Source organism: Amyelois transitella, chromosome 31 (genome assembly GCF_032362555.1).
Source record: "Amyelois transitella isolate CPQ chromosome 31, ilAmyTran1.1, whole genome shotgun sequence".
Lineage (NCBI taxonomy): Eukaryota > Metazoa > Arthropoda > Insecta > Lepidoptera > Pyralidae > Amyelois > Amyelois transitella.
The window spans coordinates 1,693,605-1,720,785 of NC_083534.1; the positions used below are offsets into that span (position 1 = coordinate 1,693,605).

The window sequence follows — 27,181 nt, forward strand, 5'->3', positions numbered from 1 at the left end:
AGGAATATATGAATGCAAAAGTTTTTCAGTTCGCAAAAGAGAAAGGAATAGTAATAAAACCCTGTCCAGCATATGTTCATCAATTAAATGGAACAGCAGAGAGATATAATGGCACATTAATGGATATGGGTAGATGTCTTTTATCAGAAAATTTAATATTGTATGGAAGTAGAGTTTTTGTAAGGATTCCCGAACAACTGAGAAAGTCTAAATGGGATAAGAAAGCCAAAGTTGGAGTTTTACTTGGCTATACTGATACTGGGTACAGAGTGTTAATTAACAACAGAGTTATTATTGCTAGAAATTGTGATATAATTGAAGAAGATGTTAAACTGTGTGGTTATGAAAGTGAGGAAGAAAATAATACTGAATATAAACTAAAAGAAAAGGCAAAGGAAGATAAAAGAAAAAATACAATAAAATACCCTGACAATGACGAAACAAGTGTAGCAGGAAGTGAAGATGAAGAACAAAATAGAAGATCAAGAAGACAAGTAAAACCTCCACTTCGTTTTGATGAAGAATTCGGTTATTACTGCATATCCTGTAACTACTGCGATGCTTCGGTTCCAACTAATTTTCAGGAGGCGACTACATGTAATGAAGCAATGAAATGGAAAGAAGCAATGAATAGAGAAATGGACAGTTTAATCAAAAATAACACATGGACTCTAGTTAACAAACCTCTCAAGGACAAAAAGGTAATTGATGTGAAGTGGGTTTATAAAAGGAAAAGCGAAAATGAATACAAAGCAAGGTTAGTCGTAAGAGGTTTTCAACAAAACAATTGTATTGATAATACTTATTCTCCTGTTGCTAAAATGCCGACACTTAAATTACTATTATCTTATTGTTGTCAAAATTCCTTAGTTATACATCAAATGAATGTTGAAACAGCATTCCTCAATGGTAAAGTATTATCTGAAGTTTACGTAAAGCAACCAATCGGATATGAAAATGGAACTGATAAAGTTTATAAATTAAATAAAGCATTGTATGGTTTAAAAGAAAGTCCTCGTGCTTGGTATGAATGTTTTAATGATTTCTTGACTAATTATGGTTTTCGTAGAAGTAAATATGACTATTGTTTGTATGTTAAAAGGGAGAACAACTTAAATGTTTATATTCTTTTATTTGTTGATGACTTATTAATATGTTGTGAAAATGTAAAAGTAATTGAGGATATAAATAGCCTGAAAGGTTTAAAATGAAGGATATGGATAAGGTGAAAAACTATATTGAATATATGTATAATAAAAATAATATCCTAACCTTGAGTCAGAAATCATATATTGAGTCTTAAGCTAAACGATATAATATTGAGAATACAAAATTGTTTAAAACTCCTATGGAAATAAACTTAAAATTGGAACAATCTGATATTAATGAGGATGTAAAATATAGAAATTTGATTGGTGCCCTTTTATATATTAGTTCAGGTACTAGACCCGATATATCTCACAGTGTGAATTGCTTAAGCCGATTTCAAAATTGTTACAATGAAACTCATTTTAAGTATGCTTTGAGAGTTTTTTTTTTTTTTTTTTTTTTTTTTTTTTTATTTAGGAACAACAAACAGTTATATAATAGGTCTTAAATAACTTATAATTAAATATAACATGAGTAAGTAATTATATAACCCACAGCGTTATTCACAGATTAATATTAATTTTTAAACAGAAAGTTGCCACAAGAGGGTCAACCAGGCTGCGTGATTAAAATTAATAGTTTTAATGAAAAAGATGATAGAAAAGATAAGAAAATTTATAAGAGGTGTTGACAAAAAATAAAATGTACTTAATAAAGAATTTACGAAATAAACAGAAATTACTAATAAGTTACAGATGAATTTGCATCCAGTGTGCATAAAATTGAGGTGAGTGTTTTTTTATATTCATACAATTTGCAAGCAAATATGTCAAGTTTTCCATCAAAAAACTTATTATAGGACTCAACCATACAACGCATAGGTGAACGCCGACCAGAATTTGTTCGGCAAATGGCGAAATAGAAGAGTGGCCGTCGAGAGCGGGCTGCACGCCGGACACATCTTCTAGGGACAGTGTATGAAATTTTGTTAACAATGTTAAGAGAGTCAATTTTGCCATGTAATATTTTGAATAGCAAGACCGCTTCAAGATATTTACGTCTTGATTCGAGAGTCAACAAATTGTACCTGGAAAGCAGTTCAGAGTAGCTAAGATAGCGTCGGTGACATTTATAATGCATGGTGCGTAAAAACTTTTTTTGAACTTTCTCAATCGCCGTAATGTATTTTTGATAGTAGGGATTCCAGACCGACACCGCATATTCTAGTTGTGATCTTACTAAAGATTTGTACAAATACAGGTAAGTTGATGATTTCCTGAAGTCAACGGAAGATCTGAGGACAAATCCAAACATTTTAAATGCTTTGTTTGTAATATTTTGAACGTGAGTATCCAAACAGAGCTTTTCATCAAGGATTATGCCTAAGTCCTTTACTGATATGACCTTACTTAATGACACATTGTTAAGTTTATAATCAAAATCGATAATATTAATATTTTTAGTGAAACTTATAAAGTTACATTTAGGTATGCTGAGGTGTAATTTATTCACAAAGCAGTATTGAGTTAACCTATCTAGATCTGATTGAAGGGAGATACAATCTTCAATTGTATTAATAGACCTATAGGCCTTTAGATCGTCAGCGTACATAAGAAATTCAGATTTCTGAAAACAAGTCTTAATGTCATTGATATAAATAATGAATAATAATGGTCCCAAAATGGAACCCTGCGGCACTCCAGAGGAAACATACACTGGCTCAGATTGATAGCCATTGATAGCTACCGTTTGAGTGCGGCTGGTAATATAAGACTGAAACCAGCGTAGCAAATTACCGCGTATTCCGTTGAAGGCGATTTTGTTCAAGAGAATTTCGTGATCTACCTTGTCAAAGGCTTTCTGAAAATCGGTGTATACGGCGTCAACCTGTGCCCCGCTGTCAAAGTTCTCGAACAAAGTTGATGTGAATGAAATTAAATTAGACACGGTAGAGCGACACTTCACAAAACCATGTTGCTCCGGAATAACAATTTTATGAAGCGCAGGATATATTCCATTGTGAACGAGCCGCTCAAACAGCTTAGATAAGGCGGGAAGGATGGAGATGGGTCGATATTGCTGAACATCTTGTTTGGAACCGTTTTTGTGCACGGGAATAATATATGCGCTTTTCCAAATATCAGGGAAGAAGCCTTCCGTTAAACATTTATTAAAAATTATATGTAGTGGTATAAATATGGTATTGGCCGTTTGCTTTAGAAAGTATGGAGGGATTCCGTCAGGACCAGCGCCCTTAGATGTGTTTAACAACTCGAGTTCTTTGAGGATTTTTTCCTCAGTGAGGAATAAGTTAGATATAATATCACAGTTGTCGCCGAAATCAGCCGAGGGCTGCCAGTTATCAATTTTATTAGACCTAGGTTCAAAGACGGACTTAAAGTAATTTGAGAACATATCACAAATTACCTCAGGGTTAGTGGATTTCTCATCTTTAAGTTTCATTTCGGATGGTATGCTAGATTTACCTTTACGATTTGAAATATAGGTCCAAAAGTATTTTATATTGGTAGAGATGTTATTTTCAACTGAGAGCATATACTCACGATAACTTCTAGAACATTTCTCCTTAAACATGCCTCTGTAATACGAAAAACTTTCATAATCCGAGATGTTACCATACTTTTTCCATTTAACCCATGCTTTTTGTTTTTTTCTCGCTATATTAATAAGAGATTGAGGAAACCAAATAGGAAAATTAGACGATTTAGAATATAATAAAGGCGTGTTTTTCTTAATTATACTATTAATTTTGTTATAAAATAAGTCAACTGCGTTGCTGGCAGTTAATGGGCCAAGTTCCTCGGACCAATCAATAATTGCTATCTCATCATTTATTGTTTTATAGTCAGCTTTATAAAAGTTGTTTTTTACAAAAGGTTTCTTTAAAAGTGATTTAGTTGGGGTGGGCGCAGACATATATGAGACGAAGGGGGGGTGATGATTGTTGGGCGGGACGAGAGATAAGGGTTGAGGTTGAACAGAGCATGTCGTATTACTGATAACTAAGTCGAGGGTCCTATCATTCACATTGCGTAAATAGTTATATTGCTTACAGTCCAAATTAGCCATACAGTCATCTAATAGAAGACTTCGAGACGAGGTAACCTCATGTATCATACCATCATTGGGGTTGTTTGTATTTGAATAGGTCCAATTTAATTCATTTAGATTGTAATCCCCAATTATGAAAATGTTTTTCATGTTAGTATTATTTAATGCCTCCAAAAGGAAATTAAAATGATTTTCATAAGCGGAAACGCAAGCCCAGGGTGGTATGTACGCAGCACTAATAACGTGTCGAGAGTTGTTATCTCTGCCAGGAATTTCTACTAGCAAGTGTTCAATACATGACGGCTGAGTTGTATCAGAAGCAATGTGGGATAAGTCGAGCTCGGCCGGGCACAGACCTTTTAAAATAGCCACCATAACTCCCCCACCATCCTCTTTTTTTGTAGCTAGCCGGTCGCGATCACACCTAAAAACGATATATCGCTCATCAATAAATTCATTATTGAAAATTTCCGGCGTCAACCAGGTCTCGGTTAGTACAATAATGTCGTAGGTGGACGAGAGAATGTTCATATAAACTGTCTGAAGTTTAGTTCTGATACCGCCACAATTTTGATAATAAATTGACAGCTTACTATCCATAAACAAAAGTGAAATATTTGTGTTCGTGTTGACATAATAGAATTATATGTTTGTGTTTAAAGTAGTTTGTAATTAACGTACTATGAGAAATAGGCAAAAGTGTCAGAAACATTCTGTTAAGCAAGTTTATGCGGAATACAGTCATACTATGAAATACATGAGAAATAATATGCTCCCTGGTCGATTTGCTGACATAATTTGGTAAGTTAATTGACACCCTGGTTATAAGATTAACTAAACATAATATTGCAAAAATAGCGTGAATGGTTGAGTAAATAATTTTAAAAATCAAATATATACAGTTATAATATGTAAGATTACTACTAAGTTTGAAGTATACTAGAAAATAAAACGTAATTTTAGGTGTAAATGAGTAAACAATAACACTAAGTGTTCGATACGATTTTTTCCAGGTCAGATTCTGTTCTAATGACAAAAGCCGGTGAGTCGTCGCGTTCACGTACAAGAATTGAAGAATTTTTAACCCATGCATATTTGAAGCCATTCTTCTTTGCGGCATCACGGCATAGGCGAAATAAGTGCTTCTTTTTTAATGTAAGGTGCTCATTTAAGTAAATTTTAACAGAAGTGCCAGGTACGCCCATTTTGCTGGAGGTAAGTCCCTTCGCTTTTCTGTAGGCACTTAACACGTTATCGCGAAGCGTGCGCGTGGTGAATTTTACAATAATATTCTTCGGTTTGCTGCTGTCACTTCTAACGTGCGGTACCCTATGAATGGAGACAATTTCACTAGCAGGAATGGGGATGTTGAGAGAAGAGCTCATGGCCTCAATCATTCCAGGCAGGTGTTCATTCCGCCTTTCTGGCACGTTGCAGATCTCCAGATTGCATTGACGCGCTTGTTGCTCCAACAAATCCACTTTATGCTCCAGACCCAGCACAGCCGGGTTCATGTCCACACACCTGCCAGAGACATCTGCCAACCGTTTTTTTATATCTTCGTGTTCGTTGCTGCAGAACTCTACGGAGGACTTCAGATGAGAAATGTCTTGTGTCAACAATGACACGTGATTATTTATTTTATGTTGCTCAGCTCGCAACGACATTATTTCGTTCCTGATTTCAGATAATGATGATTTCAGTTCCCCTCTGAGGCTAGATACGCTGCCATTTATTTCGCCCTGCCATTCACTCATCTTACAAAACAACGCACGAGAGAAGGATTCGAAACCATCTTCGGTTACAGGCTTCGGGGGGCATGCAGCGCGGGAATCTCGGCCGGAGAAGGACACATCCATGCTGTCTAGGTAGGAATCATTATGAGGAATTTGAGTAGTCCGTACCGGTGTGTTCAGATTAGATCCAGCACGCCTCGTCACGTTATTACAGGACGGACATTTCCAGGTGGAGAGTAAATCGGTGGTAAATTCCAAATATTGATCTTTTTTGATGTTGAGACATTCGATGTGATAGGAGTCCTTACAGGAGCAACATTTTAGGAAGTTATGTACGGCAGACAGATGAGTTCTGCATGCAGCGCAAAAAATTTCTTCAATTTTACTATGCGACATCTTGTGGGAAGCGGTGAAAATATTTCAAGCGATAGGAGGAAGCGCAAGAAAACGTGCTGCGAAGCGTATACGCACGCTGCCACTAGCAGAAGCGACCGCCGTGGGTTGAATTATTTAGTGTGAGACTAATACAATAGATGGCGTTACCCCGAAAAAACTCGAACTATAGTGATAATGCAAAATTGATTGATATGACGTGTAAATATTAAGTTTGTTTTTATCACTAGTGAGATCACTTTTGCACTTTGTATCGTTAAATATTCACCAAATTTAGTCACTTGTGTAGAATAGCCCGCAAAACAGATGTGTATTAGAGGAAACAGGGATCAAACGATGACTAAGTTTATGCGTTTACAGATAATTAAAACGCGATAAGGTCGATTAACTTTTAACGAATATACGATCTTCAACGTTCACTTTATCAGTTCTACACTACTGCAACTTAAAAATATCTGATTAACCAATTTTAAATAAATAAACTTTGTGGATCGAAGTAAAAAGTAAACAGCCAAGAAGCGCCACCAAGCGGCAAGTGGAGTTTTGAAGTATTAGTATTTGACAAAAGATCTAAAATTAACATATTGTAATAACTGTAATGCTGATACTCTGGATTGTTTTGTGGATGCTGATTGGGCAGGAGATATTTTGGATAGAAAATCTACTACAGGATTTGTCATTAAATTGTTTGGAAACATTATCAACTACAAATCAAAGAAACAAAGCAGTGTAACAAAGTCTTCTACATTTGCTGAATATGTAGCTTTATCAGAAGCAGTAACCTGGGTGTTTTATTAGACTCCACCTTAACATGGAATTCACACATTGCTGAAACAAGTCGAAAAATGCATTACTCCCTTCACTCTCTAAAATGCCTTCAAAACTTTTTACCGATTCAGACCAAAATTTCGCTTTGCCATTCCCTTATTTTGCCTCTTCTGGACTACGCTGACGTCTGTTTTCTGGATGTGACCGAGGATTTGTTGAACAAACTTGAACGTTTGCAAAATTTGTGCATCCGCTTCATATTTGGCCTGAAAAAGTTTGACCATGTGTCTGAATTCCGAAAACGACTTAAATGGCTTCCTATCCGCTACCGGCGTAACGCCAGAATTCTTAATCTCCTATATAACATTCTCCATAACCCTTCTTACCCGTCCTACCTGCGCGAAAGATTTTCTTACAAAAACCCACTTGACGCGCCTTGTAGATCGCACCGCAGACTCCTACTGGAATTGCCACAGCATAGTACTGCTTCATACAGCCACTCGTTTTCCGTCCAGGCTGTCAAATTGTGGAATTGTTTGCCGCCAGACGTACGTGATAGTAAATCCTTATCAGGTTTTAAGAGGGGAGTGAGAGAACACTACCTGTCGTTGTCGTCGTGATGCATCCACTATTCATTTATATTGTATTTATATTATATTATATTGTATTCATGTATGTTTATTTATTTAATATATTTATTTGATATTTATAACTTTATGATAATATGTTTTAGGTCTATTAATATCAGTAAGTTTATATATTAAATATTAGGTATGTACACAAGCCAATACCTTTCTTTACACTTTCCTGTCGTGGGCCTGCTGGAAGAAATTTCTCTAGAAATAAGTAGTGCCCTTGTACTGAATTTTTCTTTATTTTAAGTTTTTTTTTTTGCTATTTTTTCTTGTTGTACATAAATATATATAAAAAAAAAATGAATTAAAATTTCTTGTTTGTTTAATAAATGATGTGTTTGGTAAAGTTTGTAAACCAGTTAAAATTTATGAAGATAATTCAGGAGCTGTAGCTATTTCTAAATATGGAAACTTTACAAAGAATTCTAAGCATATTGAAGTTCACTATCATTTTATACATGAAAATGTTAAGCAAGGAAATATTGAAGTAGTAAAAATAGAGTCAGAAAACAATATTGCTGATATATTAACAAAAGCTTTGGGAAATGTTAAGTTTACTAAATTTAGAGTCTGTTTTACCCGAGGTACAAGGCAGTTAGTTAATAAACGAGTCTAATGGCGGATGGCCTGTAATAAATTAGTTGTTGTAACTTTTTCTTTATTAAATGAGAACTAAAATAATAGTGTATTCCATTATTTTAACATAATGAATCCTACTTTTCCAATTGCATAGATTTAAAAAATCCCGAAAACTACCAGATGGTAAAATGTTAAAAGCAACTAAAATAGGAACAGTAAAAGTTTATTTTAAAAACTATTATGAAATAAAACATGTAGATATAAAAAATGTTAATTTTGTTGAAGGTATAAAGCATTTGTTAAGTTTTTCTAAAATTACAAAAAATTGTACAATAGTGACTTGGAATGAAAATGCATTCCACAGTACAAAAAAATAAGCTTAAAAAAATCGTAGGACTAAAGGGATTGAAGCAAATTGGTACAGCTACAAGTGGAGAACGTAGAGTGAATACCACTGCAGTGTGTTGTGCTAGCGTATCTGACCAGTTTGTACCGCCAATGTTAATTTTCAAACGGATGCGACAAAAGCTCGAATTAGCAAATGGCGCTCCTATTGGCAGCATTGTCACTGTGTTCGAAACCGGCTACATCAACTCGTCTCTTTTCGTTGAATGGCTGAAACACTTTATCAATACAGTAAAGCCCTCATTGGAAAACAAAGAACCTACTTCTTTTTCTCGATGGCCACACGACGCTCTCAAAGAACCTGGAAGCTTTGTATTTAGCGAAAGCTCATGAAATCATTATGTTACAACTTCCAGACGTTTCATTTTTTAAACCTTTAAGTACTTATTATATCCAAAGTACAGAAAAATATTTAAGGACTAATGCTGGATGCTGCGTAACGCAATATCAAGTAGCTAAATTGTTTGCCGAAGCTTACGAAAGCAGTAATAGGAAATATTGTAAGTGGGTTCGAGTCAAGCGGAGTTTGGCCATAAACAGGCATGTCTTTCCTGAACACATGTTTGAGACAGCTGATAATTTACTTAATGCTAATTCGAGCGATGAAAGTGTATCATTGTTGCAGCATAAAACTTACGATAATGAACTGAAAACAAACGAAGAGAACAGAAATTTGATTTCGACAGCTCCAGTGCAGGGTAAAATTGAAAAGCGGCAAGAATATAGCGTTGAAGTTAATAAACATGAGATTTCTACCATGGACATACACGTGCAACCATCTACGTCGAAGATAAATACCCAATTGAACACTACATCTCAAATAAAAAAAAACACTAAAAATTTTGTCGCCACGGCCTAAAAATTGATTCAACTGCAAGAAAAGCAAACAAAACAAAACCAAAAAAAGAAAATATTCGTAAACCTAAGAAAAACCAAAAAAATTGCAAAGAAAATAAGACACCAACTGCTACCAAAGGAAAGAACAAAACTTGTAAAAGGAAGCGATCACCTTCTACTAGTTCTAGTGACATCAGCGATGAGATAATTGTTCTGGAATTTGAAACTGATCAATCGGAATTTGAAGACAATGCTAATTGCATTGTCGAAAAAGGTCATTATTGCAGATCTGATACGAACAGAATTTACTTACCATCAGGCTTAAATATCAGGAAGATGTAGCGAATGTATAATAAAGAAAGAGATGAAGAATTAAGAGTAAAGCAAAGTTTCTTTCGAAATATTTCTAACACAACAAATTATGTTGATGTTGTAACAGTCAACTTTGGTTTCGGTTCGCCTAGAACTGACGTATGTTCTACATGCATTTCGTTACAAGAACGTTTGAAGACCGAAATAGACCCTATGAAGAGAAATAAGTTACATCTCAAAGATAACTTGTCCGGAGTAGATTGGGCGCGAAATGTTATAACACGGCATAAGTCAGAAATCTCCAACTGTCAAGCGACAAATATTTCAAGCGAGTGTGCTAAAATTTCCCCAACGAATCAACGAATCTGTTCTCCAGATTGTCTCATCAATTATGATGAGACTAATATACGTGGTTTACAAATCAGAACATTTATGGGATCAGTGGCTGGAGGGTGGGCCACCTGGAACCAGGTATTACTGATCAAACAATGGCTGGTCCGATTCAACTTGTTTTGAGCATTGGTTAAACACCATAATAGTTTCGTACGCAACAACTAAACAAGGTCTAAAAGTAGTATTAATAGGAGACAATTTGTCGTCCCATTTTTCCGAATCAGTATTACAAACTTGTCAAAAACTCAATATTATATTTGTATGCCTCCCTCCAAAAACAACACATTTACTACAACCCTTAGACATAGCTTTTTTCGCACCTCTTAAAAAATATTGGCGCGCTATATTAACAAGGTGGAAGAAGACACGACGGTTTAAAGCCCAAAACTCTAGTATTATGTGAGTAAAAAAGACCAAATATTGTTGGAGAATATAATCGTGGGCGGGGTCGACCTCATTGACAGCATCATGAGCATCTATAAGATACAGTTGTTCGTCGTTCGCTAGAAAATGAAATCCAGGCAAAAAAACACAAAGGACCTGCTCAGTACGTACCTCCAGTTGCAGTACGTCAAGATCAGATTGGCCACTGGCCACAATGGTCTGATAAAAAAATCAGATGCAAGTTTCCAAAGTGCAGTGGATTTACACACAATTTATACGAAAAATGTGAAGTCGCATTATGTTCCACAGGCTCTTTTCATTCTGCAGCGTGTCGCCGGTCGCGCGTGGCGCGACCGGTCCGAACGGCATTTCACAGTTTCGCGTGTGCACTCGAACAGGGCTGGACGTGTAAAGTCACGAATTTTTATCAATCATGGAAACAGTTATTAAAAAACCATAATTTTGATTACTGCATTGTAAGGTAAAGTCACTCAATTCCGAGGGGTTCCAAAACTGGCAGGTAATTGCGATGTATTTAGAATAACGGTATTTTCATTCAATTTTACAAGTTCACTTTGACCGCAAAATACGTTATTCAGTTAAGAATATATTGACTCATGTTTATGTGTGCAAATTATTGCCATAGTGTGTGCACAATTTAAAATAATCGGTTAGTTCGACGCCAGCAGCTGACCCGGAAGCGCGCTTCTTGTATTTCGAACCTAATTTACGTGAGTACTACATTTTTTTAAATAGCGTTTAATTTGTGAATTTTACGATCTGTGACTTTTTTGTTTATGTAGGAATATTAAAAGGGGTATTTAAAATATATAAACCTTTTAGATTTTGAGTATTTGTTCTGAAATTCATGAGAAAATTAGATTTTAAAATACCGCGGCATTAGGTTTCCAATAATTCAGTAGGTTCCTAATTGCCGATGTACACCACGGGATTAGGAAATCGAAGAGGGTTACGTTTTTTTTAAATTTTGAGTTCACTATTGTGATTAAGAAATTAATATTTTAGTAGTAATCTCTTAAATAACCAATAGTTGTAAAAATGTATTTCCGATGTACACTTTGACGTTACATTTGTTAAATATAATAACCTAAATAATACCTTTTTAGGTACTTTATTGTTTTCTTGGTTCGAAAAGCAACAGTGATATTATTAGATTATTGGTGTGTTCTGATTGAATTTTATTTATGCTTTATATTTTTAATGTAATATATATCGATAGCATTTAACTAAGTATTGGTATATTGACAAATATTTTATTTTATATCACTCGGAATTAAAAAACTTGTTTGAGAGTATTAAAACACAAATCCGATGTATTTAGAACGGAATAAGGTTATATGAACACTTAATTCCGTGGTATCGATACAAGAAAAATACAGTGTGTTCCTTATCTAACTTTTCTCGTTTATAAAGCACTAAACCATCCATACATCTAGGGACCCTTTAGATTAATTTTGATAAATCATTCTTTTCAGATTTACTTACGTAATTTTAATATTTAATCTTAATTGTTTTGTTATAGAATAATGAACCCAAGAAAAAAATACACAAAAAAAGATCTTCAAAATGCTATCACGGAAATCAATAATGGCAGCAGCGTCTATAAAGTTTCTCGAGATTATAATATTCCAGAGACGACATTGCGCGATAAACGTGATAAAAAATATTGCGGTGACATTCCCGGTAGAAAAACAATACTTTCAAAAGCGGAAGAAACAAAAATTGTTGACTGGATTCATTATCTAGGAAAACAAGGTTTTCCAGTTACCAAAGAACACAAGGAGTAGCCAAGTTGGTCGAAAATTTAAAAAGACCGAACACTTTTAAAGATGGTATCCCAGGTAAACATTGGTTTACCGGTTTCTTATCAAGACATCCGACTGTTGCAAAAAGAGTAGCACAAGCATTACCTACTCATCGTAATAAAGTAACTGAACAAGATGTGCGCAATTGGTTTGATAGAGTCAATAACTATTTTGAGACCAATAATTTATTAAGTGTACTTAACGATGAGTCAAGAGTTTTTAACTGCGACGAAACTGCTATTTATCTGTGTCCCAAAGAAAAAGACGTATTAGTCAAAAAAGGGAGCAAGAGAGTGTATAATCGAGTTGCTAACGACGAAAAAGAATGTTTGACCGTCTTAGTAAATGTTTCTGCCAGTGGCAAAATCGCTCCAACTATGGTGCTGTATCCATACAAACGCCTGCCAAAAAACTTATCCCTAACAGTCCCACCTACATGGGGTATAGGATGCACGGAATCAGGGTGGATGAACATGGAGGCTTTCTATGAATATGTGGCAAATGTTTTTTATAAATGGTTACTTGAAAACAAAATAACAATGCCTGTTGTTCTCTTTATGGATGGGCACACCTCGCACATTTCCTTGCCATTGAGTCTTTTTTGTAAAGAAAAGGGAATTATACTTGTTGCACTACTACCGAACTCGACGCATATCCTTCAACCACTAGACGTTGGAGTTTTTCGACCTGTTAAGGGTACGTGGAAGGAAATTGTTCATGAATTCAGGGTAAATAACAATTACGCCAAATTAAAACGCACAGATTTCGCAAAAGAAGTACAAAAATGTTTCGATAAAAGTCTTAAAGTAGAAACAATAAAAAATAGCTTTAAAAGCGCTGGAATTTTTCCGTTTAATGTCAATAATATTGATTTTTCTAAAGTTATGCCGCAAGAAACGGATACCGCTGTAATTATTGCACAGGAACCATCTACAAAACAATCTAATAATTTTATTAAGGAGTTTGAGAAACGGCTGGACCCGGAAATACTTGAATACTTTGTTAGTTCAGGAAGTGTGTGGAAAGGTGAGGAAAAATATAGATGTTTATTTGAATTTTGGAAGAAAATTCAAGACGAAGAATCGAATCTCTCTACTATTTTCAATGACACAACAATTTTGAATAATATACAAGATTGTGATGTGTCAGATGTTGTTTTGAATATGGAAATAGCTTCGAATGGCAGTGTCATACTTCCCTTGAGCCCTAATCCTGAATCTATCATGAGCATTGGTATTAATCAACGAGGTAATAATCGACCATTGACGCCACAAGATGAAAATTCTAGACGCAGTTCATTTGATTCTGGAAGTGTTTTGCAAAAGAAAAGCTCACTTGAGCATGTAGATGATTATTTATTACAACCTTGTTGTTCCAAGACTCTTAATATATCCAGAGCAAATTCACGACGATCAAGCAGTGACCAAGCGTTAGATATTTTTGATCATGTTAATACAGAACGGTCTGAACAGATAAAAGATATTGTAGTACTGAAAGAAACTTCTTCTGACAAAATAACTAATGAAGTTGTATTGCAGGCTTGTCGTTCCAATTCACAAAAAATTCCATCATCCAGGGCAAGCTCACGGCAGTCAAGCAGTGATCGAGCACTGGATATTTTCAATTCTGTTGACCCTAAGTTTTCGACTGATAAGCTAGAAGTTGATAACTCTACTTCCGATAAGAAACTTAACTTCCCAACTCCTTTTAAAACTGCTTTTTACTTTCCAAAGTCTCCAAAGAAAACATCAACTAAACAAACTAAAAAACTCACCCCAACAGTTGCAGTTGCAAACGAATTTATAGAATATCAACGTAGAGTTGAAATAGAAAAGAGAGAAAAAAATGATAGAGTACTCAAAAGACGTGCAGAGAGATTAAAGAAACAAGAAGAAAAGAAATTAGAAAAACTCAAAATGCAGAATAAAAACAAACAAAAAATAAGTCACAAAAAAAATAGAATTACATTAGAAAAATCAAACGTTCTTGAAAAAATTAAAGAAGATCAAGAAAACGAGGCAAATATAGAAGGTGACAGGATACAAATACCATCCTCTGACGACAATGAAGATGTGACCTTGACTATCACAAGGAAAAAAGTTCTTGGTATTAAAAAAACCTATACCGACTTGTTCGGTGAATCTTCATCGGAGAATTCAACATAGCTCATTTTTATTAATTTTTTTGGAGAAAGTTCTTATTTGGATAAGCAGTGTGTGCTTTTTTATACTTCTCATCATTCTCTGGTACTATATCATACCTCCGGTGTAGAAACGCATATTAAAAAGTTAAAAATATTATTTTATGCTTGAAGTCGGTACCAGCCATACCAAACTTAAACTGATAAACAAAAATAACTGATTATATATATCATACTAAAACGTAACTTTTTAGTATGAGTTTCAAAACCGGCTTTATTGTAAAAGTCTATTATTGTTTGCTTATTGTCGAAATTATTATTTTTAATTAGAAATAATGGGCCTTATTACTTAACAACTAGTTTGTAACCTAGTTTTTGATCTCATTAATAATAAGGAAAAGTTAGATGTTATTTTTGATATGATTATTAAAAATTATTACTTTTTATTATAGGATTATAGAAAGGCTGCTGGGTGTGATAGAGTGTCGGTCGAGATGCTTAAAGCAGGAAAAGGCGTAGTAGCTAGTCAGTTGTACTGCCTTTTCAATTTGTGTTGGAGAAGCGGCCGAGTACCAAAAGATTGGTGTAAGGCTGTTATCGTGCCACTTTACAAAGGAAAAGGGTCACAGCTGGACTGCAAAAATTATCGTGGTATAAGCCTGCTTAGCGTCGTCGGCAAATTGTATGCTAAGGTATTGATTAATAGAGTCAGGAATGAAACTGATGACAAAATATGGGATGCTCAAGCGGGATTTCGAAAGGGAATGGGATGTACTGATCAGGTCTTTTCCTTGCGGTGCATAGCCGAAAAGTTTTTGGCCAAGAGTCAAAAAGTCTATTGCACATTCGTAGATCTGGAAAAGGCCTATGACAGAGTTGAGAGGAATGAATTGTGGTCAGCACTTTCTATGCATGGGGTGAGCAGTCTCTTAATACGAGCACTGAAATCCTTATATGAGGATTCGAGTGCTTGTGTCAGGATAAACGGAGCGCACACTGAGTGGTTTAAGATTGAGAAAGGCGTTAGGCAAGGATGTGTTGCGTCACCGTGGCTGTTCAACCTATTTATGGATAGCTGTTTGACAGATTTGAAAGAGTCTAAAAGTGGATTAAGGATGAATGAGTTACTCGTCAAATGTCTGCTCTATGCCGACGATCAGGTTATACTGGCGTCATCAGCGGAGGAGTTACAGGAGATGGTAAACTGTATGCATGAAGCTTTAAAAGAGAAAGGAATGAAAGTGAACGTAAGTAAAACTAAAACACTGGTTTTTGAAATGGAGAAAGAAATGACAGCATGTAATATTTTGATTGGAGGAGAAAAAGTGGAGCAAGTGAAAGAGTTTGTATATCTAGGATCAAAGTTTACATCAGATGGCAAGTATGATAGTGATATTGAAAGGAGAGTGAACGCGGGGAACATGGTGAATGGAGCTTTGCATGCCTTTATGAGCAGTCAGAAACTATCCAAAAAGGCTCGACTGGCTGTGCACAGGGGCGTGTTGGTCCCGACATTAATGTATGGGAGTGAAAGTTGGGTATGGCAAAAGAAGCATGAAAGCAGAATAAATGCAGTGGAAATGAGAGCGTTAAGGAGTATGATGGGTGTGAAATTGAGTGACAGGATAAGGAACAGCGTGATAAGGGAATGTTGTGATGTGAAAGAAGATGTAGTTACAGGAATAGAAAAGGGTATGTTAAGATGGTTCGGTCATGTGGAGAGGATGAATGAAAGCAGGTTGACTAAGCAGATATACAAGGAGAGTGTGGAGGGAAAGGTCGGAGTGGGAAGACCTAGACGAACGTATCTTGATCAAATTAAGGACGTCCTGGTAAAGGGTCAGGTCAAAAGTACCCGAAACCGCCGAGCTTGTATGAAGAGAGTTATGAATGTGGACGAAGCGAAAGAAGTATGCAGAGATCGTGGCAAGTGGAAAGAGGTAGTCTCTGCCTACCCCTCCGGGAAAGAGGCGTGATTTTATGTATGTATGTATGTATGTATTATAGAACAAAAAAAAATGTTGTGCTGAAGTTGATTATATTTTTAATTTTATACGAGATTGGTATTTAGCCATAAGTATTATTAATGTTTATGTTTGAATTATTAATATCTAGATATTAATCATGTACCAACAATAAGACTGATTTCAAAATAAAAGACTTGATTTTTGGACACTCTGTATTTAGGAACAAAATCCATCGGAATTAGGATTTTTAAATCGGAATTAGGGTCTTTGGAATTATTTATATTTTTACATTATTTCACATTTATACTATTTGTTTACTGACCAATTGTAGATTTATTTCAAAAGTAAGATAAATAATACTGCTGATAAATATAACCAAATCTTCAAAAGAGCACATTAGATACTTAAATTTTAATGTTCACTTAACTTCAGGTGAAAATACCGCGGAATTAGGTGACTTTACCTTATCATCAAAACAAAAAACGCCGTACCAGTCGACAAGGAAAGCTATTCATGCATCCTTTAACTTCGGAGCGTTTGTTGAGTGGTGGTAACACTGTATTCACAATTGCGAGATGAAATTAAATTTTTCAATCTGATTATCAGTTGCCGCCATGATTATACATAAGACTCACACGCGCATGTCCGACAGTGAAAGCTTACAATGCAGCACTGGCCCGCGCGCCGACCGGCTGACGCGGGGCGCGCGGGCGCCGCCGGTCAAGCATTTCGGGCATGCAGAAAAACGCTACCGGCAAGACGCGGCACAATGAAAGCCACTAAGAAGCTTCATACAAATTGCGACACGCTGCAGAATGAAAAGAGCCTAAAACAAAAAACTGCTTCAGAAACTTCCACCTTTCCTAATGTCCACTTGTACACTATACATACATAGTTTTTGAGATTACGGCTCAATGTTGACGGAAGGCAACACTCCCTATTTCTGTATTTTTCTTTATAAATAATTAAAAATCCTGAAACAAGTGTTAACATTTAAAAAAATAGTATTTTATTGTCATGTGTTGGCAATACTGATTTTGGCTTTTTGACGTTGAGTAGCCGCGTTTTTCGGTGTCATTGAAAAAAAAAGGGAACTCGAGCTACAAGAAGTATAAAGATGTATAATTGTAATTTATTAAAGAAGAACTGAGAAAGGAATTCTGATTGTATCATTTAGTAAGTTAACACAAGTGTCTTTATTTTTTTGTTAATCACCCGTCCACGAAAAAAAAACATGTTTTTGAGTGATAGAGGGTTAATCCCTTTGATTGGGAAGATACGGAGTTTATATAACGATATCAACTGTCAAAAAATTTAGTGAGAAAACTTTGTGAAGAGATTGTGAAGAATATGATGAACATCGCTAAAAGAGCTACCGATTTATCTGTAGAGACAAAAGTAAGTGCCTGCTTATACCGATTTGTGCATTCGTAATTTACTTTTTGCAAGCAAATCAATAACATAGGTAAATCTATTTTGTTTTAGGTTTTAACTGCTTTATCTTTTTTTGCGACTGGATCTTACCAGAGACCTATAGGTGATATAGGTGGGCATTCCTTGGCTCAACAGACTGTATCAAAAGCAATTGATCAGGTGACTGCATGCATTAATTCCATGGAAATGAGAGAAAAATATATAGTTTTCCCAAGAAGCCACGAAGATCGAAATAAAATAGAAAATCTATGGTGGAAGAGACTGATTTTGTAGTTATGTGTAATGAAGTTATCTTTGACTCGGGAATGTTATATATTTCTTTGTCTTTTGCTAACCACTTTTGGGCCACTCGGACTCCGGTAGTAAAATGAAGGGAGGTCCATGCCACCATAGCTTGGATGGATGTATGAGTTGTGGGTCTCGTCCTCGTGATGCTAGATCAGCCGGATTGACTTCCGTAGGAACGTGGTGCCACATACCTCGTCATACATTGAGCTTTACTGCTTCAGTGATGCCTCACAAGTTGCATATGGTGCTTGCATCTATGCCAACATCATCAGTTCAACTTGCGAGTCCTCCGCCAAACTCTTATGCGCGCGATCTCGCTTATCTCCTTTGAAAACAACAAGTATTTCTAGAGTTATGTGGTGCCTTACTAGCTGGTCGCTTATGCGACACTGTGCGCTCAGCACTTCGAAAACCCATTCATCGTATTACCTTCTGGACTGACTCTTCTGTTGTTCTGGCTTGGCTAAAAACTAGTCCATCCAAACTTTAAACTTATGTAGCTGTGTGTGAACGGAACGCAATGCCGGGGAAGTGACGAGGAGCGGGGGACGCGGCGTCATCCGGCCACGCGACCCTACCTCGGCCCCATTCCGCCCAGCGACGACAGCGTGCGCACACGGCGTGCTTGTATATTTGGCGTCCCCAGGGTCGCGTGGCCGGATGACGCCGCGTTCTTCTTGTCACTTCCCCGGCATTGCGTTCGGTTACTCGTATTGGGCGCGAACAGGTAGATTCATACTACAATATATTTTTAACATTTAAAAAAAAATATCACATCTTTTTCCTTTACGAAGCAGTCTCTTTCCGAACGGCTACATTCAACTGGGTGATTCGAAATTAAAATAAATTAAAAAAAAGTATATTATGAAGAATCTTTATTACAAAAAAAGTTTTTTTACAGGTGATTCTGGCTATCCACTGAGGATGTTTTTATGACACCAGTGGTAAATGCTCTCCCTAAAACCCCGGGAGGCCACTACACTAAAATACATGTTCGAGCCAGGAATGTAATTGAGAGAACTATTGGCCTCCTAAAGTCACGTTTTCATTGCCTCTTGACCTACAGAGTTTTACATTATAAACCCCAAGTTGCTGCATCTATCGTTAATGCTTGTGTCATTTTACACAGAATTTGCAATAAAGCAAACCTTACAGCGCCAGCATTGAGTGATGCAGACAGCTATCAAGAAGCTCAAATACAGCCTACCAACCTCGCTGAAGATACTGCGAGTAGCAGCCAAAACAACCAAGCACTTCAACAGGGTGTAGCTATTCGGAATGATCTCATTCGTCGACTGTGGGATGTCCGGCGTTCCTGATATATTAGTAAAGTTATTAAGTAAAAATTATTAATTATAATATATATTACATACCTACATAAGGTTTTAAGTCCACTTTTACTTGTATTTCTAAAGGTTAAAAAAATGAGGATAAATTTTATGTTTTATAAGATAAAATTTGTTTAACTTTGGCAGCATTGTTATAAAATTTAATTACATTAATAGTTTAGTATCCAATTTAGTAACTATTTAATTTCTGTTATAAAAGTGTGTTATATAGATTTTAATAAATGCTGCAGTTAAAATACAAATATAAAAACCTAGATAGTAATATTTGTTTGATTTCTCGGATCTCCGCCACCAGTTGTCCAGAGAGATTAGTATTTCTCTTCTCTATTTCGGCTCTGCATCTGTTACGACGGCCATTAACACTTTTATCCTTCAAACCAAAACCAAGCAAGATGGTATATTTGTTGTCCTCATGTGACGAAGAGGGTACATTGAACCCAACAACGAAAAAGCCGGCTATGATAGAATTTTATAATTCCACAAAAGGAGGAGTGGACACATTTCATCAAATGTGTGCACATATGCCATGCAACCGTAAGACCAACCTGGCCTTGTTGACCCATGTGCATTTTCTATGATATGCTCAATATAGCGAATATTAACTCTTACATCATCTATTGCCATAATGTCTTGGTATCTGGAGGTAAACCACTTTCACGAAGGGGGTATATGAAAAAACTGCATGAACAGCTTGTTGAACCGTGGCTAAAACAGCGACTTGAAATACCGACAATGCCTAGAAATGTAAAAGAAAAAATAGAGATGTCTTGGGTTTGAAGCATGAAAAGCGCATTGTAGAACAAAAAGGTCAACTTTCTATTCCATCTTATTCTGAAATTTCTCTGGCGTCTGAAAGTATGTCCACGAAGAAAAGAAAGAGCTGCAGTTTTTATTCGTTCAAAAGAGGCTGTAGCGACCCTAACGTTCCCTAACGTTTTGCTGATGCAGCGTCCTAGGCAGACGCGCAGCGTTAGTTAGCTAGTTCCAATTATTGATTTTACTGTACGGTCGTGTATCTTTGTAATTAAAACTTGTATGTTTATTTGTGCTTTTAAACAATAAACTCTGGAGCGAACAATATCTTTTTATTAAATATCACATACATTATCATACAATCCTACAGAGGCGTATGACTAAGAACCAATGCAACAGTTGCCAAATTACTACTTGCGCTAAAAAAAATTGAACCATTTGTTAATGTTCTTTACAATAAATATAAAAAAAAAACAAAAAAAAATACGTGAAAATGCCTAACTGCAGGGTTACTCTTGACGCGGTTGAGATACGATCAAAATCGAGTCGACATCGAGAATCAGTAATTTGGTGCTCTGGAAAACGACTGAAGCGCCAATCGAGTTGTGGTCGAATAGTGAAGTACTTAAAATCGAAAACCGCCGTTATGTCCTTACTCTCGACACTATCGAGATCCAGTTATGCTCATGTTTAAATCGAAAACTTACGTCAAATCACTCGATTCACAAGACGCTTCTTTAATGAAATCAAAAGTGTGTTTTAAAGATTAAATTATAAAAAATAGGTAAGTTTCTTTAACAATAATGCTTTGAGATACAGTTATCTTTCTTCTTGAGTGAAAGTGCTGGAAATATTTGCAATTTTTTGTCTACAACTTTCTGTTTTGTGGATTGATAGCAGGATGGCTCGTCTTGCAGCACAATTAAATTTATTGGATGAAGCTGAGAGAGTTGACGCACGCCAAAGAAGAAGAACGCAAATAGCTCGTTATTGTGCAAAAGCTATAGAAATTGGCGATGAAGAATTTGTGGCAAACTATCGCATAACAAAAGAAATTTTTTTGGAGCTTGTGGAGGTGCTTTCCTCATACTTAAAGGCACCTTCTCGCAGAAGTGATATTCCCATAAAATTTAAGGCGAGTTTTTGAGTTCTATATAGCTTTTTAGTTTTAGTTCTAAAATCTATAAATCTTTAAATTTTCTTCTTGTTATAGAGATTGGTTGCTCTCTCTTTTTATGCAACAGGCAGTTATCAACGTATCGTAGGAAGGAACTATGGTACTGCAATGTCACAGCAGTCACTGTCAAGTAGTGATTGCAATCTCGCAAAACGGGATCCAGCATTCCCGCGGGATCCCGCACCACTTATTAATGTTCTGGATCCCGCACCTTTAAAACGCGGATCCGCGGATGGCGCTAATTACAATTTTCCGCTAAAACGTTCTTGTAGTTTCGCGTAAGAAAGCGAGTAGCGCGAGTGCGACGTTGCCGTTTCGCACAGTGGCGGAGGTTGGCGGGGGACTTCGTGTCGGTTCGTGCAGTCACTCGCACGCGTCGTGTCTGTAGGTGACAGTGTTTTCGTACTACGGTCCAGCGTGCGTTCAACGTAAGTATATTATTAATTTTGATTTAGTTTTTTTTTTTGTGCTCTTTCAAATGCAGATTATGCTGTAAATAGCAATATAATGTTGTAATGATAATGTAATGTTGGATATTCACGTATAAGTTATTTTTGTTTTGATGAACACATAATATTTGTTATCGATGATAATAGTTATACATTAGACTTTATTAAAAACATATTTCCAGGTAACGAGTGAATGAATCATGTCCAAGTCCAATGAAACTGAGAATTTCGAGAGAGAGAATAAAGGCGACGGTGATGGCGACGGCAGCGCCGGCAGCGTCGGCACCCAAATTGGTATAGGTCTGTGGCGTTATTTCAAGAAAAGTGACAAAGGTGGCAAATGTCTTATGTGTTCAGATGAACTAAAAATTAGTCAACGTTCTACCAAAGGCTTAAAAATACATTTAAAGACTAAACACAATATCGATATCAATTCTCGAAACGATGAGACTGGAGAAAAATCCTTACCAGTTATACCAAAGAAGAAACCCAAAACTTTGGACAGTTTTGTTATCAAAGAAAACTCCATGGACAAAACGATCTCTAGGATGGTATGTAAAGACGGATTCACCTTAAGTTCCTTTTGCACATCTTCGGATTTAAGAGATTTATTTTCTAAAAGTGGAAACAAATTACCTAACTCGCCAAATACGATAAGATCTATCGTAACAAACTTTAGCAACACAGTCAAAGCTGACATGATTATAGAATTTGAACGTCTCAAGAAAGGAAAACAGAGATTTTCACTCACATTTGACGAATGGACGTCACAAAAAAATCATCGATACTTAAATATCAACGTTCACCAGAAAGAAAATCATTTCAATCTGGGTTTGGTACGTATACAAGGCTCGGCTACCGCAGAACATTGCATTAGCTTGGTAAAAGAACGCCTAGCGAGTTTTGGTCTAGACTTAGACACAGATATTATTGCATGTACAACGGACGGCGCTAGTGTGATGGTGAAGGTTGGCAAGCTTTTGCGTTGTTCCCAGCAGCTTTGTTTTACACACGGCTTGCAGCTAGTGGTAGTTGATACACTGTATAAGAAAAGCAATTCACCAATACCAGAATGCCCAGCAGCCTCAATTGCGACGGAGTCTGATAATGATGACGACGATGATATGGACGCGAATGAACAGGGCGTAACTGTAAATATAAATTCACCACCACTTGAAATGACTTCTACATATGACAATTTATTGAAGAAAGTGCGAAAAGTGGTCAAGATTTTTAAACGGTCACCAACTAAAAATGACGTCTTTTTACAAAAATATGTAAAGGAACAAGAAGGCCCTAAAAAAGAATTGGCATTGATATTAGACTGCCGGACTCGCTGGAATAGTCTTTTAAATATGTTAGAACGATTCTATAACTTAAAGAATTGTATCGATAAGGCATTAATCGATATTGAATCTGAAATTAAATTCAGCGATAATGAGTGGTTCAAAATCAATGATCTCATTGCCAGCTTGCAGCCTTTTAAATTGGGAGTTGAGGCACTGTGTAGGCGAGAGTCAACGCTTATAACTGCGGACACAACATTTCAATTTATTTTGGATAAATTGCAACAAAAAAATACGGTGTTGAGTAACCAGTTAACTCAGAGTCTACATGAACGTATTAAAGAACGCCGCACTAACTTGACAGGAGTTTTAATTTATTTACAAAATCCGAAAAAGTACGACCAAGAAGCCAAAAATACAGATCGTACTCAAACATTCTTCATGCCAAAAAAAGCTGCAATACGCCAAGAAATAAAGAAAATATTAGAGAGAGTCAGTACTGTTGAAGACGATGAAATGTATGCAGGTGACGTCTTCGAAAATACATCTATAGCTGGAACATCCGTAACTGTAACTGACACAGCTTCTACACTTACGCTAAAAGAAGAATTAGAAAAACAGCTTCAACAAGAAAAAGAAATATTTAAGAAAAGACCAGACAATAAGCAAAAGGATTATGAAAAAATTTTGAAGAAAGAAATGGCATGTTTTGAGTCCGATGGTATCAGAGGAGAGTACCTGACGCTCGCCTATGAATATATCATGACTGTTCAGCCTACTAGCGTAGAAGCCGAGAGAGCGTTTTCGGCATCAGGATATATTTGTAGTTCACTCAGAAGCAGGCTTGGAGATGATACTATAAATGCCATTTGCTTTTTAAGAGCGTATTTTCAAAAGTCACAGTCGTAATAATACCATTTAGTTATTTAGATAAGAGAAAGTTGTGATTTGACAATGATTAGTAGTTATTGTTTTTGTTGTTGTTGATTACTTAGTTGTGATTTCTTTAGTCATTATTATGAATAAGACTGAATAACAAAATAGTATAAAACTGTTGTTAGATGTAAGGGTATAATTAAACAAAACTTTAATGCCAAACATTTAAAAGCTAAGATTAGTAAGACTGATTACTAAATTACTCGTACTTAATTATATAATTTAATTGTTATTTTGTTCGAAAACAAATAATTTTTGTTGCATAATGTGAGACATGTTTAATTACTCGTAATAAAACTTGATTATTTAAATAAAAACCTGTAGTTTCAATTCGATTTTATAACATAATTTCAAAGATGCGGGATCCCGCGGGATCTTGCGCGGGATTGATCAATCCCGCATATCAATCCCGCGGGATTGAATGAGCTGCGGGATTGCAATCCCTAGTGTCAAGGTGTATCAAAGAGGTGACCGATGCGTTCAACCAAATAATAATTCTACAAAAATATATAAAGTTCCCTACTAATGTTAATGAACGGAATGCTATAAAGATGAAGTAAGTAGTTACAATGAAATTTTCTTATAGGAAAATGTTTGTAGGACATACATTTTATAATACATATTACAATTCATAATTTTTTTTTTAACTTTTAGATTCTACGAAAAATATGGAATACCCGGTGTTATTGGTTGCGTAGATGGAACACACGTGGCCGTGGTAAGACCGTCAGAAAATGAGGATTGGTATTTCAACCGAAAACACTACCATTCCAGAAATGTGCAAATTGTATGATCATTTCAATTAACTATACCTTACCAAATGAAGTAATTTGTGAATGTATAAGTAGGTTGCCACTGTTAAAAGATATATTAATTTTTTAATTGTTTCAGATATGTGATTTTGATCTAAATATATTATAAGTGTAGATGCATGTTTTGGTAGTGCTACCCATGATTCACACATCTTTAACCAACATGCGATCAAAAATCACCTAATTGATTTAGTGAACCAAGGGGGAGACAGTGTGTTTGTTAGGTAAGTGTTTATTTTTATTATTTATTTACATTTTTTATTTCTATGACTGGAAAAGTTTCATCAGAATATTTATCTAGATGCTACCTCAGCTGTTAAGCGTAGGTGCCCAGCCTAGGTACTAAGCTGAACTTAAATAATGACATCTTGTTCATATTTGCATTTGGGTGACTCGGGGTATGCACAAAGAGAGTACATGATGACACCAATTGTCAATGGTGCAGCTGGTTCTCCAGAGGAATTCCATACAGAAATACACTGTTCAGCTGGTAACAGAGTGGAACGAACGATAGGGTTATTAAAGGCACGCTGGCGGTGTTTGCTGAAGCATAGGGTGCTTCATTATAAACCAAACATGGTTTCAAAAATAATTAACGCATGTTGTGTGCTACATAATATGTGTAACACAGCACGCATCCCCTCCCCCAGCGAAGTTAACCCCTCGCTGTCATCCGGCACCGCGCAGCAGCCATCGTTGGAGCCCGCGCCAAGCGCCGCTGCGCACGCGCACAGCGCTGGAGCCACGCTGGAACTGCGCAGGAGTTGAAGCCCGGCAACGCATAGTGAATATGTTGTGGACGAGGAGAAGAACAAATTAATAAAGATATAAGTATCATATTAATATTGTTATATTTTATACATTTATACTACTACTCTATGCTATTGATTTAACAGTTAACTGCTTAATTTTAATCTTCTTAGTTGTGAGCTTCAGAAAATTGTAATATTGTCTATATTTCATTCACACGAAACACATAAACACGGGTGCTAGTGTCGAACAACATCGAACATAGAATCTTATCGATAAATTAGGGTCCAAGTTATGCTATTGCATTTTTTCTCGATTTAGTTTACCAAGGAACGAATCTCGGCGAAGGGGATGGCTACAAATGATTGGCATAGAAAATACCTGGCCGGGAACAAAAAATATTTATGTGTGCTCAATGCACTTTGAAGAGAGTGCATTCAATAAAACTTTAAATATACATAGAGAGATGATGCTATCTCAACAGTATTTGCAATGGTACTCGTAAATAATGTATCAATCTATTTATTTTGGATCCAATGAAGTTATTAAAATTTTCCTCTCTAACTGTTGTTGTGACTGATTATTCCGATCACCACATTATTCACAATTTCTATTTTGGCTGATATGCCCTAGCATGATGTGCAGTGATTGGAATAGGTGATTGATTCATGTACTTTTGTCAAAAAACTCATAGAAAACATACTATGAATAAGCCTTTTTTCTGAAATTTTGTTTTGATACTTATTAATTTTCTTATGAAATATATTTTATACGGTACTCTGTATCAAAAGCAGGCATATAGCCCACCAAATGGAAACAAATTTCGTTCTAGTTAGTACTCACATAATATCTTATCGCAGGCCTCCATGAAAAATTTAGCAGTTGCAGGATGTCCATATTTTAATCTACCTATAACGAATACTAGTGACGAGGCTGGTGGTGTGATGACTGTTTCTTAATGTTATTATGATATTTTTCTTTACAATGTTATAAAATGGAAAGATATGATTGTTTTTACATGAATAAGCTCGAAAACTACGGGTCCAATTATAAAAATTCTTTTAATGCTAGAAAGCTGCGTTATCCCCAAGTAACGTATGTCATGTGTGTACATAATATATTTTAATTAAAAAAAAAAAAATATTACATCTTTTTCCTTTACGAAGCAGAGTCTCTTTCCGAACGGCTACATTCAACTGGGTGATTCGAAATAAAAAAAATAATAAAAGTATATTATGATAAATCTTTATTCCAAAAAAAAATTTTTAACAGGTGATTCTGTCTATCCACTGAGGAAGTTTCTTATGACACCAGTGGTAAATGCTCTCCCTGAAACCCCGGAAGGCCACTACACTAATATATATATTCGAGCCAGGAACGTAATTGAAAGAACTATTGGCCTCCTAAAGTC

General features: G+C 35.9%; 2 protein-coding genes and 1 pseudogene across 2 annotated transcripts; 2 read left to right on the forward strand and 1 right to left on the reverse strand.

Annotated features, from left to right (window-relative positions):
* Positions 1-3,203: 3,203 nt before the first annotated feature.
* LOC132903874 (uncharacterized) lies at positions 3,204-6,366 on the reverse strand. Its single transcript, XM_060953240.1, has one exon. It carries the CDS (start codon positions 6,291-6,293, stop codon positions 5,148-5,150), a length of 1,146 nt encoding a protein of 381 aa, XP_060809223.1. The 5' UTR covers positions 6,294-6,366; the 3' UTR covers positions 3,204-5,147.
* A 14,895-nt stretch (positions 6,367-21,261) lies between these two features.
* On the forward strand, positions 21,262-25,817 carry LOC106137514 (putative nuclease HARBI1; annotated as a pseudogene).
* Positions 21,712-24,476, forward strand: LOC132903887 (uncharacterized). The gene is made up of 2 exons (XM_060953346.1): positions 21,712-21,965; positions 22,169-24,476. The coding sequence occupies exon 2, from the start codon at positions 22,187-22,189 to the stop codon at positions 24,179-24,181; it is 1,995 nt and encodes a 664-aa protein (XP_060809329.1). The 5' UTR covers positions 21,712-21,965; positions 22,169-22,186; the 3' UTR covers positions 24,182-24,476.
* Positions 25,818-27,181: the final 1,364 nt, after the last annotated feature.